This window comes from Chroicocephalus ridibundus, chromosome 4, assembly GCF_963924245.1.
Source record: "Chroicocephalus ridibundus chromosome 4, bChrRid1.1, whole genome shotgun sequence".
In the NCBI taxonomy this organism is placed as follows: Eukaryota; Metazoa; Chordata; class Aves; order Charadriiformes; family Laridae; genus Chroicocephalus; species Chroicocephalus ridibundus.
The window spans coordinates 90092065-90105068 of NC_086287.1; the positions used below are offsets into that span (position 1 = coordinate 90092065).

The following is a 13004-nucleotide window of genomic DNA, read 5'->3' on the forward strand; positions in this document are numbered from 1 at the left end:
GCTCCCCTCCCTCCCCACGCACACCCACGGACGCGCACACGCACCCACCTCCTACCTACATGCACGCGCGCGCGCCCGCCGCACGCTCGCGCGCACACGCCCTGGGGGGAAGGAAGGAGCCGCGGCCGGACGCCCCGCCGCCCTCAGGAGCCCCCGCCGCCGCCGCCACCACCACCGGCTTTTGTCTGCCGCCCCCCCGCCGGCAGCCCACCCTCCTCCGCTCGGCCGGCCCGCCCGCCCGGCAGCATGGACCCGGCGCTCTGAGGGGGAACCCGCCGGGGGCGGATTTGGAAGTTTGAATAAGGATTTTTATCGCTTCCCTTCTCTCCCCCCCCCTTTCCCCTCCTTCTTCCCCCGCCGGTGCCATTCAGTCCCTTCCCCCATCTTCCCTGACAGGTTCCCCCCCCCCCCCCCCCCCCTTCAGCGTTTTTTTGGTTTTTAAGGGGTTGGATTTTTTTATTATTATTTTTTTTTTTTATTTGGTCTACCCGTCTCTACCGCCCTCCCCCGTAGAGACCGGTCTCCCCGGGCGGCCAACCCCCCGGACCCGCGGGGCTGCCATGGATCGCACCGGCGGCTCCGGCGGGGGCAGCGACCGCCGGCAGACGGAGGAGAGCAAGCCGCTGCTGGGCGGCGAGATGTCCGCTCCCGAGGGGAATAAAATGGGTGCCGCGCCGTGCCGGAGAGCCCTGCTCCACTGCAACGGCATGAGGTACAAGCTGCTGCAGGAGGGGGACATCCAGGTGTGTGTCATCCGGCACCCCCGGACGTTTCTCAGCAAGATCCTCACCTCCAAGTTCCTGCGGCGCTGGGAGCCCCACCACTTGACCCTGGCGGACAACAGCCTCGCCTCGGCCACGGTAAGAGCCCGGCCGGGCCCGCCGGCACCGCCGCGGGGGGCCCCACCGCCTCACCCCCTCCCACCCCCTCCTCATCCCGAGCCCCGCCGGGCATCTGCGGGGACGGAGCCGCCGCTGCGGGGCCGGGGGGGCACATGGACACACGGGAGCTGCGCCGCGCTGCCGGCCCCAGCGGCGTCGGTACCCCCGCACCCCCGAGGGAGTCGGTGTGAGCGCTCGGGGCGGTCGGTGGAGTGGGTCCCGGAGTGCCTGCGGGGATTTTTTTTCCCCCGTCTTTGTAATCCTAGGGATATTTAATTTTGCAGTTTCGATGGGGTTTTTTTTCGAGCAAGCCTAGTTTTCCTCTCTTATTATTATTCTTCCTTTTCTTCCTTTTTTTTCCCTTTTTTTTGGGCTATTTTTTGCCCTTTTTTTTTTTTCTTTCTTTAATTCCTCCCTTCTCAACACGATACTGACATGAAATCGCCACCCTGAGCCTTTTCTACCTGAAACCCAAGCCGGCAGATATCTGCTGGCACGTTGGCCAAGTTGGAGGCGAGGGAGGTGGAGGATGCTTTTAATGTGAGAGTGAAGGCTTGGGGTTTTGCACCCTCTTTGCTTTGCTTTGTTTCAGGCCTGGTTTTGGGGCTCCGGGTTGTTTCAGGCCTGGATTTGGGGCTCCGGTTTGGCGGTCACATCCCCTGCCCAGACACTGGCGGTGTGATTGTAAAAAATGGAGATTCCTTCAGGGTTTTTCTTCCTAATGGAAGACGATGCAAGAGCAAATTGCAAGGCAGTGATATTGACAGTACAAATGATGCACAATGGATGGATACAGTCTTTAAGAACATGGTCTATATTTACACGTACAACTTAAAATTTCACGCCCGGTGTTATTTGAACAGTCATATAGTATGTGATGTGACTACACTTAAATTTTGTCAAATAGCGATTAGCACAGCTCGCGAAACACGCTTTACACTGATTTTTAATCATTCAGTACTTCGATCTTGTCCTTTTTTGATTTATATGTAAACGTCTCATTTTTCTCAATGGCTTCATTCTGGCCTTCCTATAGGATACTGGTGAGATGAGAGAGTGGATTGGCTTTTGTGTAGATTTCTGTTAATGGTGTGTTTAAATGGATTTCATCCGGGCCGTGCTGTGCTCGGAGGTTGGATTTTTTTCACACTTTGGTACGCAGACTCCTAGTGCGTGTGTGTGTAAATGTCTTGCCTGCATCATGCTCTCTGTGGTGTATTCGGAGCAGGTTTTCAGTGGGAGCTACTTTAACCTTCAGGTAGGCCAGCTGCCTGTTCTCACAGAGCTCTGTTTCTGTGCCACAATGACATCTCTGCTCACCCTTTCTGCTGAGCTGTTGAGGATGTTTCCAAGGGGATATTTTTGTTTCTTTGATAGAGCTACTGTGTAAAGGGAGAAGGAAGACTTGGTTGATCGTTGCTGGAGAAAAGCCCCAAAAGACGGGAGCAGAAGGAGTTTTTGCAGTTCTTCATTACATTAAGATACCATCGGTGTAGAGGGGAAGTTGAATATCAGTGGACATGAGGCACTTCCCAATTATTTCTGAGCCGAGAAGGATGCCAGTAGAGAGGGGCATGATCATGCTTCAGACCTTAATCTCTGCAATGTGGCAGTACTAGGCATGAAGTTGTATTTGTATGGGAGACGTCAAACTCTGCTCGCTGGCAAAGCAGTCGCCAAAGATACCATCTCTGAAAAAATTTCTGAAGTCCTATGGGGTTTTGTTTTAATTAACACTGAGGTGTTCTCATTCGTAATTATTTTATGTATATAAATAGCAAGAAGATACTAAAACGCAGTACGTACCATTGCAGGCTCCATTTTGTTAAGCAGTGCTCTTCGTGCTTGGTCTTGCGCCTTATCATTTTTTTCCAGCGCTAACTCACCAAGTAAATACCGTTGTTCACAGACATATCTGTGCTTTATTATTTCAAGTAGTGTCTTTTGGTTTCCAGGGAGTAATTAGGGCACTGGAATAAGATCCACGTTCACTTGTTGCCTGAATGTACGTTTAGCAGGTATCTTGCAGGCATTGGTTCTATGATATCCAGATTTTACTTTTTTTTTTTTTTTTTTTTTTTTTTTACCTGAAATGATATGATTTAAGCAAAATATGTGGTAGTGTAACCCCCACCCCCTATGGAAGTAGGGTACAGGCACAATGCCAAAAACTCCTGAAACTGTAGGTAGATATTTAAATGCAAGTAATTTGGTTTTCAAGAGCCGTAGAAAAATATCCATACTGTCCATTGAAAGTGAGCATTGGGAGCACTCAGCAACTTTGATAACAAGGTCATTTTTACACACAGGGCTTTCCACAGGCAGGGTGCTTTATGAGCAGCCACTAATTAATCTTCACATCATCCCATTGCAAATCCTCTGGCATGACGAGTTTTGCTGCATTCTATATAACATGAATGAAATTGACCAGGAAAATAACATCACTTTGTTTTGCATTTGAAAGCAAAAGTTGTAATGACAGCTAAATCCAGATCTGGCAAATTATATTCCTGAGTACAGTGGGTAACTTGTTGATTCTAGGTACTTTCTATCCATTTTATTGTCACTTGAGACATATATTTGAATTGAAGTCTTCTCCCCATGAGCTCTTACTTGTCCATGCCTGTGCTGCAATATTGGAGTTAGCGTTAGTTTGTGTAAGGATTATTATCTGCATTTTTTTCCACAGGTAGACCCTGTATGAGCCCACATAGAAGTCTGAATAATGAGACCCTGCAGGTTTTTTGCACGAAGTAACTACTTCCGTTGTTTAATTAGGCAGTTACATGTTTTGTGCTGACAAGATAGCTTTCCGTAGCAGAAGCACTATGCAAGAAGGCAGTGGAACAAGTGTTAGGCCATCTTATTTTAGCAAAATTTAGGGAGGGGAAATACAAAGTGCTTTTTCTGACGTTACCACAAGTGACTGTTTCAATTAAAATAAATGTATGTTCATAAAAGACTAATAATAATAATAATAGTATTCTGAATTGGTATGTGCGCTCAGCTAACAAGTGAAAAGGTATTAGCTTTTGGAGAGACCCATAACTGTAGGTGTTGGGACTTTATTATCTGATTTACGTGTTGTTTCCATTTTTTGGTTCATGTTTCTCATTTCTCAAAGAATGAGTTCCACGATGACAGTTTCACTCACATCTTGTCCAGGCTTTCATTCTGGTTTAGGCTTTTTTGGTGAAAGTGAAGGCAGATCTGTAACTTTTTTTTTTTTTCTTTTAAATGTAAATGCTGAAGTCCCAGTAGGAAATTTTGATACTTACAAACTTTGTTTGCCAGACAACAGCTTGCCTGGGGATGAATCTGACTTTCTCCCCCATGAAAGGAATAATGTTTATTTTATAAACACCTACCAAACTCAAATGTAGTGCCCTTACTAATTTTTTTTCCCAGTGAAATCTGTCCTTGCACAGCTTGAAGGGCAGTGATAGTAAAACAAAGACAGAAATGAAATCTAATTTAATATTCCTTGTGTGATTTTTTTTTTTTTTTTTTTTTTTTTTGGTATGTGAGAAGAGTAAACCTATGGCTATCTTCAGCAGAAATGTTAAAACTTAATTTTCAGTAGTTTAAAGGTAGCTGTCATAACTGAACTTCTGTGCGTTTAATATCCTCTGTCTTGTCTCTTTCATGTTTCTGCCTGGCTTTTCTCTTTCATTCTTTTTCTTGCAGCGGTTGTGTGTAGATGTTTAGGACAGTGAGTTTTAAAGTACTGGGTTGCAAGAAAGACTTGTGATACAGATGTATGTGCAGCAGCCAAGGGAAGAATAAATAAGTGATTAATTTTTTCTGGCTAGGGATGACCTCTCTAATTCCCATCTGGGAAGATAAGACATAATTGAAACCATGAAGTTACTCATTAATATCCCTCAAGGAGGTGGAAAGTTTGGGTTTTCATGACCATTTCACATTTCTTGGGTTTGCCTTGGCAGGTAAGTTGAGTGTAATGTAATGTTACATTCAAAGCTGGTGACAATCCTGAAAGGACTTGAGTGTCTTTTAGTGTCTTTTTTCTGTACAGAAGTGATGTATGAGGACAATAGTTTATTGACAAGCTAGCTAATGAGAAATATATTTGAAACAAGAATGTAAGTGGATTAGGGAACTGCATCTATATTTTCTTCTGGAGACGAGAACATACCCAATTAATATTAAATGAGGCAGGGCAGGATGGTCTGTTTCAAATAGGAGAAATGGAGTAGAAAATTGTCTTCTAATTGTTTTTTAAAATTCAACAATTCTGCTACTGCATGTGTTTCAGCTTGCTATTACATGTCTTTCCTTCCTTCTTTTGGTAAAGATAGAGCAAAAATTCCTATCAAGCTGGACTCATTGTTTACTTTAGCACAGGTTCCCATTAGTTATAAAAACACACTTTTTAAAATTAAATTTCCCTTGAAAAACAATTAGCTCAAGTGGGAAGTATTATACAGAGCTCAGAAGTTTCAAAACAATCTTATAAAAAGAATTTTTTTTAAAGCTTTCCTGGAACAGGAATATTGTAGCATTATCCAGATTCCAAATAGAATGATTATGAATTAGCTATAATAATAAAAAGTAAAATAAACAGTCTGCTCGGTAAACCAGGAGCTGTCCTTAAATCCTGTGCCATTGATGGGGCTCTACAAATGTGGCTTAAAACTAGCTTGATGTGCCTACCATCATTACCTGTACAAATAAGTATGAATGTATAAATAACAAAGCAATTTAAATAATTTTTTTAATCCATTATAACAATGAAATGCTAAATTACTACTTCATATTTCTCATTGTTTACTATTGCAAATGATTGTTTTCATTTGACAAGAAGTGGTACCTTTGTGTTTTGGGTATATGTGTGTTTGCTGATTCTGGGTTACCCTGTGGCTATCTATCAGATATTTTCTTCAGGCACATTAGAAGGAGCATTGAATCTCATAATTTGTGTACAACCCGTGATAATTTAGAATTCTCTTCAAATTGAGAACAAATTGCTCCATGTTATCTATGCTGTTGAAATAGAGATTCTGTTTCAGAAGCGAAGGCAGGCATGTGCCTGCATTAACGAAACCCAAATTTTTCTGAAGACTGGGTGATTTAATGGAATATTACTCTGTTGTGACAAACTTATTTTATTGCTATATTAGTTTGTAGGTCAGCTTAGGAAAACCTAAAATGGTATTTCTTTAAAGTTGTTTAATGCCTATCAAACATACCTTTGAATATATAGTTCCTGCAGTGGTTAAAAAGCATATTTATAAGTCAGTAGTGTTAAGGTACGTGTTTATATGTCACAGAGTTATATAAAATATGAAAACAGAAGCTATATTCATTGATAGAGTGAGAGCTCTTAAGGCTATTAGTGTTAACACCCAGCCAGTAAATTTTACGTGTTTAGGAGCATAAATAAGAAGGATACTCAGAAATACTTCTGCCTCATTTTTCATTTTGGCTGGGGAGTAAAGATCATAGATGTGGTGCTAGCCACTATGTGGTGGTAATAGTCCCCTGGAGGAAGCTTGTAAATTGCCTCTGGTCCTCAATGGGGACCTGATCCTGCATCAGAGCAGGGACCAGAGGTGCTCAGCATTGTCCCTCGTGGGGCTGGGCCTTTGTGGAGCTGTGAGATCATCTTTATTTTTTTGGTAGTGGAACATCATAACTAGTGATGGGAAGAATCTGCCAGATCATTGAAGTTGGGATGTGATCCTTCTAGGAGAGGATGTGCTGCCCAGAGAAGTTGTGGATGCCCCATCATTGGAAGTGTTTGAGGTTAGGTTGGATGGGACTTTGAGCAACCTTATCTAGTGGAAGGTGTGCCTGCCCATGGGAGGGTGGGTTGGACTAGATGATCCCTAAATGTCCCTTCTGACTCAAGCCATTTTACAATTCTGTGAAACACAGAAAGGACATTGAGTTTTTCAGAGGGGAAGAGCTAGGCTGAGAGACCCATCTGCATCACCATTGCGGTTTGCAAGCTTAGGTTTGCATTGTTAGCAGGAGTGGGAGAACAGACTGAAGCTTTTGTCCTACCAAAATCATAGACAGAACTGTGTACACTGAGGGAACTTCTTGGAGGAAAAAGGTGATAGGTTTAGCACATAGAGGGGGCTGATTTTTTGGAACTGTATAATTTATTGCAGATAATTTGTTTGTACTTTTGAAGTTCCTAAATAACAGGTGAGTTTTAACGTGATATGATAAAATGGCTTCTCTCATTTCCTTCTATGTTACTGAGCATGGCTGGAGTAATAGGGTTTTACTTATCTTCCCACATAGGATTTATGAAAGAAGAGACCTACCTCAAATAGTTCAAGCCTTTTGGAGTCTTTAGAAGTAATTAGATTGTGGGTTGCATGGGTAGATTGTGGCTTGTTTATTAGTGTTTTGAGCAGTGCTAGTTGCATCAGTTCTGTTCTGCGTCTGCATATGTTTGTAGATATGTAGTGCTTAATTCCATAAACAATTGCATGTTTGAAGATGATCGATACTTTAGTATGTATAATCTATATAAACCACTTGTGCATGTGTGTGTACTTAATAACTTTTTGGCACAGTCTGATGGTGCAGTGTCATTGGCAGTAATGCTATCTTAGGTAGTCCTGGCCTGTGCTGTTCATTTCTGCTTCTGTGCTGTACCGTGTCGATCTGTCTTTTGTACGCGCTTAAGAGTTTGCAGGGTCAGGTTGAGAAAAATCTACGTGAACTGGCTGGTAAATGCTTTTTCTGTTTGAACCTTTTGCAGATTTGCTGTCTTTTAACTGGATCAGGGAACTGATCTGTTTCAGTGTATAGTCTGCCAGGCTGTTGAGGAAGAAGAGAGAGGGAAACATGGTAGGCTGGAGTTGCTGCCAAAAACAATGTATTATTAAATCATTGCGTAAAATTTTCCTGTTTTTCACAATATTTAAGAATGCAGGGGCAATACCAGGAAAGGGAAAAGACAATTGAAAAGCATACGTTATAACTGAACACGTCAATGGTGAGTGAAGTTTTAGCTCTTGTGGTTATGGAGGAAAACATGAAAAAGTCAGAACCAGATGCTAAATTTAAAAGGCCTTCACTTCATAGGCTTGAAAATTAGGAGAATTTAACAATACTCTCTAGGTTTTGGAGGGAGGGGGTCTTGTTTCAGGGTTTGTGGACAATTGATGTTACCAGTACTGGCGTTTCCAGTATGTAAAGTGATTTCTTGACTTTGCCTCTTGGGCTGTCCCATGGCTGATGGGACAGGGCCAATAGAGTGAGAAATACAAAAGCAGGTGACATGTCAGGTCACGGACTGTGGTGTCCAGGGTATAAGTTTATGGTGAAGGCTACCTCCTTTTACTTTAGTTTTAGTTTTCAGTATGTTTTTTAAATAATTTTAAGTATTTTTCCCCTTTATCTTAAAAAAAAAAAAAAAAGGTGTCTCTTTTTCTGGATTTGAGCATGTCTGCTAGATGTGTGCCTGTTACTAATAGGAGCTCCAGAATCTCGTTGCAATGACTAAAATGTGAACTGTAAGTACACTTGGTCACGTACATTCTTGGTCTCGCTCTGTTGAATTCAGTAGGGTAATTTGAGGAGGGGGATTACCATTCATTGCTTGTAATGTGAACGGCAGGATGTGCTGTTCAGAAAAGCCAGGAAAGCTAAGCGAAAGATCACAGCGCAGCTTTCAGGTTGGCTGCTGGTTGGGGGAGATGGTCAACTCTACTGTTAGGCTTCTACAGCTCTCTACAAAATAGAGCCCCACTTTTTTTTTTCTTTGGTTGGCAGATCTCGAGATGTCGAGCAGCCTGCGCTAGCAGGAGTTGGCTCCTTTTTGAGCGAGAGGCTTGCTGGAAATTTCCCTGTTAGACAGAACCGGTATAGAGGCTGTTGCTATTTCACCCATTTTATGCCAGCATTTAGGCGGCACTGTCCTGGTCGAAAGTTAGTTTGTGACATTACTTTATTCTATGGGGAGAACCGGGGCTGAGGACAGAAACTAGCGAGGACTGCTCACCACAGTCTGAAAGCCCTGGCAATGACAGCAATGAACATCTTCAAGATGTGACAGATCATGGGACCAAGTGCTTCTTCTGCACCTTTGTATCCTGCAAAGCTGGGGAAAACGCATGCGATTTGCTGCAGTGTATTAATGTTTAATTATTCGGTAGGGTTGTGGATATCAGCAAATGTAATTACCAACAGGACAAGTTTTGTATGTGGGTTGGTTTTTTTTTTTTTAAATTTTCGGGGGGTTTTTTTGTGGTTTTTTTTTTTTTTTTTTTTTTTTTAATTTGCATCCCCATAGCTGAAAAGTCAAGGTACCATGGGAGGAGAGCGAGCCGATGTCAGTGGTGCAGGGAACTGTGATTTAGCGTGCTGAACGGCCCCGTGTCAGACTGCACCGGGGTTGATGCCCTTATCATGCAGGATTCTTGGAAAGGTCCTGCCAGCCACCGCCACTGCTTCGCAGGGCACACATCAGCTTGCTCCTGCCTCTCTTCCCCAGACAATAGACCATTATTAAGAAAAAAATGCCGCTCACCACAAATTGATCACTTTTCCCACATTTGGTCTTGAAATTTGCTGGAATGCTGCTGTGGTGCGTGGTCCTGGCTGAAGCTTGCATGAGGGTGAATCCTCTACAGGGGCAGCTGCCCCCGGTTTCTTGTAGGTGTAGGAAGACAGTGCTGCTGCTTCTGCTCTTGTCTTGCTTGGTATTTGCATCTGTAGCCATTTTCACTTTGGAAGCAGTGGGAAAGTATGAGGTTTAAAAAGGGAAAATGAAGTGTCTCTCTCCCTTGTCTGCTAGAATTACCACTTGTTTTGGGGGTAAGAGCTCTTGCACTTTTCGAAGTGTGTTGGAGTTTCCCTGAAGTTCTTATTCCTGTGGCTGAGAGATTGCATGACTTTCTCATTGGATGAAAAATTTAAAAGGAAAAAAATCACTTTCACTCTCATTGAGGAGGAAAAGAGTAATAACCAGGGCTTAAAAAAAGATGAATAAAAAATGAATATCCAATGCTTCTAAAACTCCAGATTTCTAATTTAATGATACTAAGAATGGGGATGTCGAGTGCTTGGAACTATCACTAAATGGCTTTTGCTTCTTGGATTTCCATTGCTTAAAGAAATGCTGAACAAAATAAAATCTGTTTCTCCTTTTGAAAAATTTATCTTAAAGCGCACACAGAAATGGATTTAGGTTTTGTAAGATTTTTGTTTACGAAGATGCCATGTGTGGCACAATAAATCTTGCCTGAAGAAAACCGAGATTAAACTAAATCAGAGGGGTTTTTTTGAGAATATGTAATTGTATTCCCAAATAAAATTATTTTATACTCATATTATTATATAGTATTCTTCTTAAGCCTAAAGATGAACAGTGTTTGCAAGTGATAATTACAAATAATATTTTTTTTCTCTTTTAAGTAAGTTGTAAATATTTGTCTACAGATGTCTGTGTATTTTATGGGTGAGATTTCTGGCGATGTTAACCCACAGGTAAGGTAAGAATTTTGTAAACAAAAAACCGCCTCATTCTTTATTTGTGTATAGGCAATAAACATTTAACTGAGCAAAATTAGGTAATTACATGTGAATGTAGGCAGTTTGGATAATTTTTAAAAGAAAACTGTTTTTTTTCCTAAACCTCCTGCAGATACCCATGGTCTATTCCCAACAGTACATTTCAAACAATATGGAGCAAATATTTCTCAATGATAAAGCTATAGTATTGCTATTTTTTTACATGGCAGTGGTCCTTTCATCCCAGTCTTTGTCTGGTTTGGCTATTTGAATATAAGCTTTTGGGATCGGCAGGCGTCTCTTACCATGTATGGATCCTCATGGGGTTCTGTTTTACCACAACACTACTGTAATACAATTAGTGCGTATTGTGAGTAGGCTATGGTTTTGGTCTGTCTGTGCAAGCACCTAAAATAAGACTGAATGACTTTGCTATCCATTTTCAGGGATGGGCATTATTAATAGTAAAGTAGAAACTGCTTTTTAAAAAAAGTTTCTGAAACTTGCCAAGTGGAATCCAACTTTTTAATCAAAATACTAAGGGTGTGTATGTTTTTTCCATAAATATGAATGTCTGTTTGACCTTCTGTGAACACAAAAAAAGAGGGATTATTTTTTGCCTTTAAAACAATCAGAAAAAAATGATTTTCCGGATGACAATATAATGATTTCATTCTACAAGTCCTTGGGTTTCAACTTCACTGTGCTTCAACTGTCTTGGAGTGCTTTATGGTCAGTGTTTTTATACATGGGGAAAACAGAGAGACAAATAAATGTAGGTCAGAATTTTCAGACGTGTCTGCTACTGTTGGTTCCTGCTTAATTTGCAGTTCCTTCTCAGCTGGTGTATGCACCTGTGGTTCATTCTGGAGCATTTTAGGTTGGACAGCAAGAATTAGTTGCATGTCCTGATAGTATTAACTGAAGTGCCTTGCCCTAATGTTCATGATAAATCACTGGTAGGAGGTAGAGCAGAAATGAATTTGGTTTGGCCGCCGGGCTGCATTTTCCCTCCTGATTTTGATGGCTATTCGTTTTCTTAATGTTTGTAAATCTTATTAAAAATCGGTGAAAGTGTGGGAGAGTGACTGACAGCAGAACGTGGCCCAGGGTGTTGTGCTGCTTTTACTACCCTTCAGTCTTCCTGCAAAGGAAATATCTGTCGGGGAACTAGGTGCCAATCAGTTCAAGTCTCTTGCTTTCTGCGGTGTGCATGCGTTGTATATTCTAATAGTCCCTCCTGACAACCTACCACTTTGCTTTTGCTTTAGAGGCTGTTAAGATTGATTTCAGAAGTACAGAGTAAGTCGGGGAAACCCTGACTGAACTGAAATTTTCAGGATGAGAGTGATCTTGCAAAATTACTACAGAAGCAGGGTGTTGGCGATCCATTTTTGAAAAAAGATCAGCAGTTCTCTCTCCCTTCTTATACCTTGGATTTAATATACGAACTTTTTGATGTTGGGCTCTTAAACTTAGGAATCACTTGAGAAGAACGTGGTTGTAGAGGCATCTCAAAACATCCCGTTTCTCTGTAGTACAATGTAAGCTGGAAGAAGATAGGGAACTGAAAGTAGAAAGTTATGTGGACTCTTAAACAGTGGATGTATGAGCCATTGGTGTAAGCTGCTGCAATTCTGCAGATATTTTTCTGGGCTATGCAGTTATTCTAGTTGGGGACTGAGTGTCGAGTTGTTCCTCGCAGCTTGAGAGGTAGATGCACAACAAGAGATGCCTTTGCCCTGGCTGTTACAATGCCAGGTGGGGCACTGGATCTCAGTGATGGAGAGCTGTGAGAGCGTGCCTGCCTTGGGTGCTCTGGCTCCATGATGCTCTGACTGTAGCTATGGTGTCCTGTCATCTGAACAGTTCGCTTTGTATCTTGGCTCTCAGAGAGAAAGTGAGAGGAGAGGACCAAAACTGTGAAAGGCCCAGTGGTTCTTTGAAGAACAGCATTTATTTTTGCAGCAGAGATGTCCATCTACTTTGATGGACTGTGCCGAATAAGATCCATCCGTAGGCTTGTCTTACTGCTCAGTAGTGCAATGCCCATAGTTTGAGTACCTGTTGATTACTTGTGGAAGATGAATCATATTCGATGAAGCAATCATGTTTTTTATCCAACAGTGATGTAAAACAGAGAGGTTTATCTGCACGCCTGGAGAAAGAGAAAACAACGTCATGTTACAGATGTTGTTCAGTCACTGTTTAAACCAGAAGAAAATCTATGCAATTGCTGTAAACTTCTACCTTTAGTAAATAGGTTATAGTAGCACAATTATTGAACTGAAAGAAACTTTCGCTTATTCTTTCAGTGCAGGAATACAGATACTTCTTCACATATTCTTTGCAAAAGGAATAGCAACTCCAGCTGTGTAGTAAGGGCTCAAAGTAGTATTCCTGATTGTTTTTACTATGAAATGCAGCCAATTTTTTTCCCAGTATATGGAAGTGAGGCGCATTGATGAAAGATTATGCAAGTGCAAATTATTAGTCATTGTTTCGTTTTTCTTTCAACTCTTCATGGTTCTTTCAGATCCTTCAGTGTTGTTATGCTGTTTGTTTGTTTCTTTTAATTTTTTTTCTTGCTGCTATTATGGTGACTTTTGGAGAAAGTTTTTAAATTTT

The 13004-nt window shown here is 41.8% G+C and overlaps 1 protein-coding gene across 1 annotated transcript in view; it reads left to right on the forward strand.

Moving 5' to 3' along the window:
- The first annotated feature begins 454 nt into the window (after positions 1 to 454).
- Positions 455 to 13004, forward strand: part of CMIP (c-Maf inducing protein) — a 139332-nt gene continuing 126782 nt past the window's right edge. The window contains exon 1 of the mRNA XM_063334695.1: positions 455 to 860. Within this exon, the coding sequence (XP_063190765.1) occupies positions 561 to 860 (300 nt within the window). The 5' untranslated portion in view covers positions 455 to 560. The remainder of the gene's footprint in view (positions 861 to 13004) is intronic.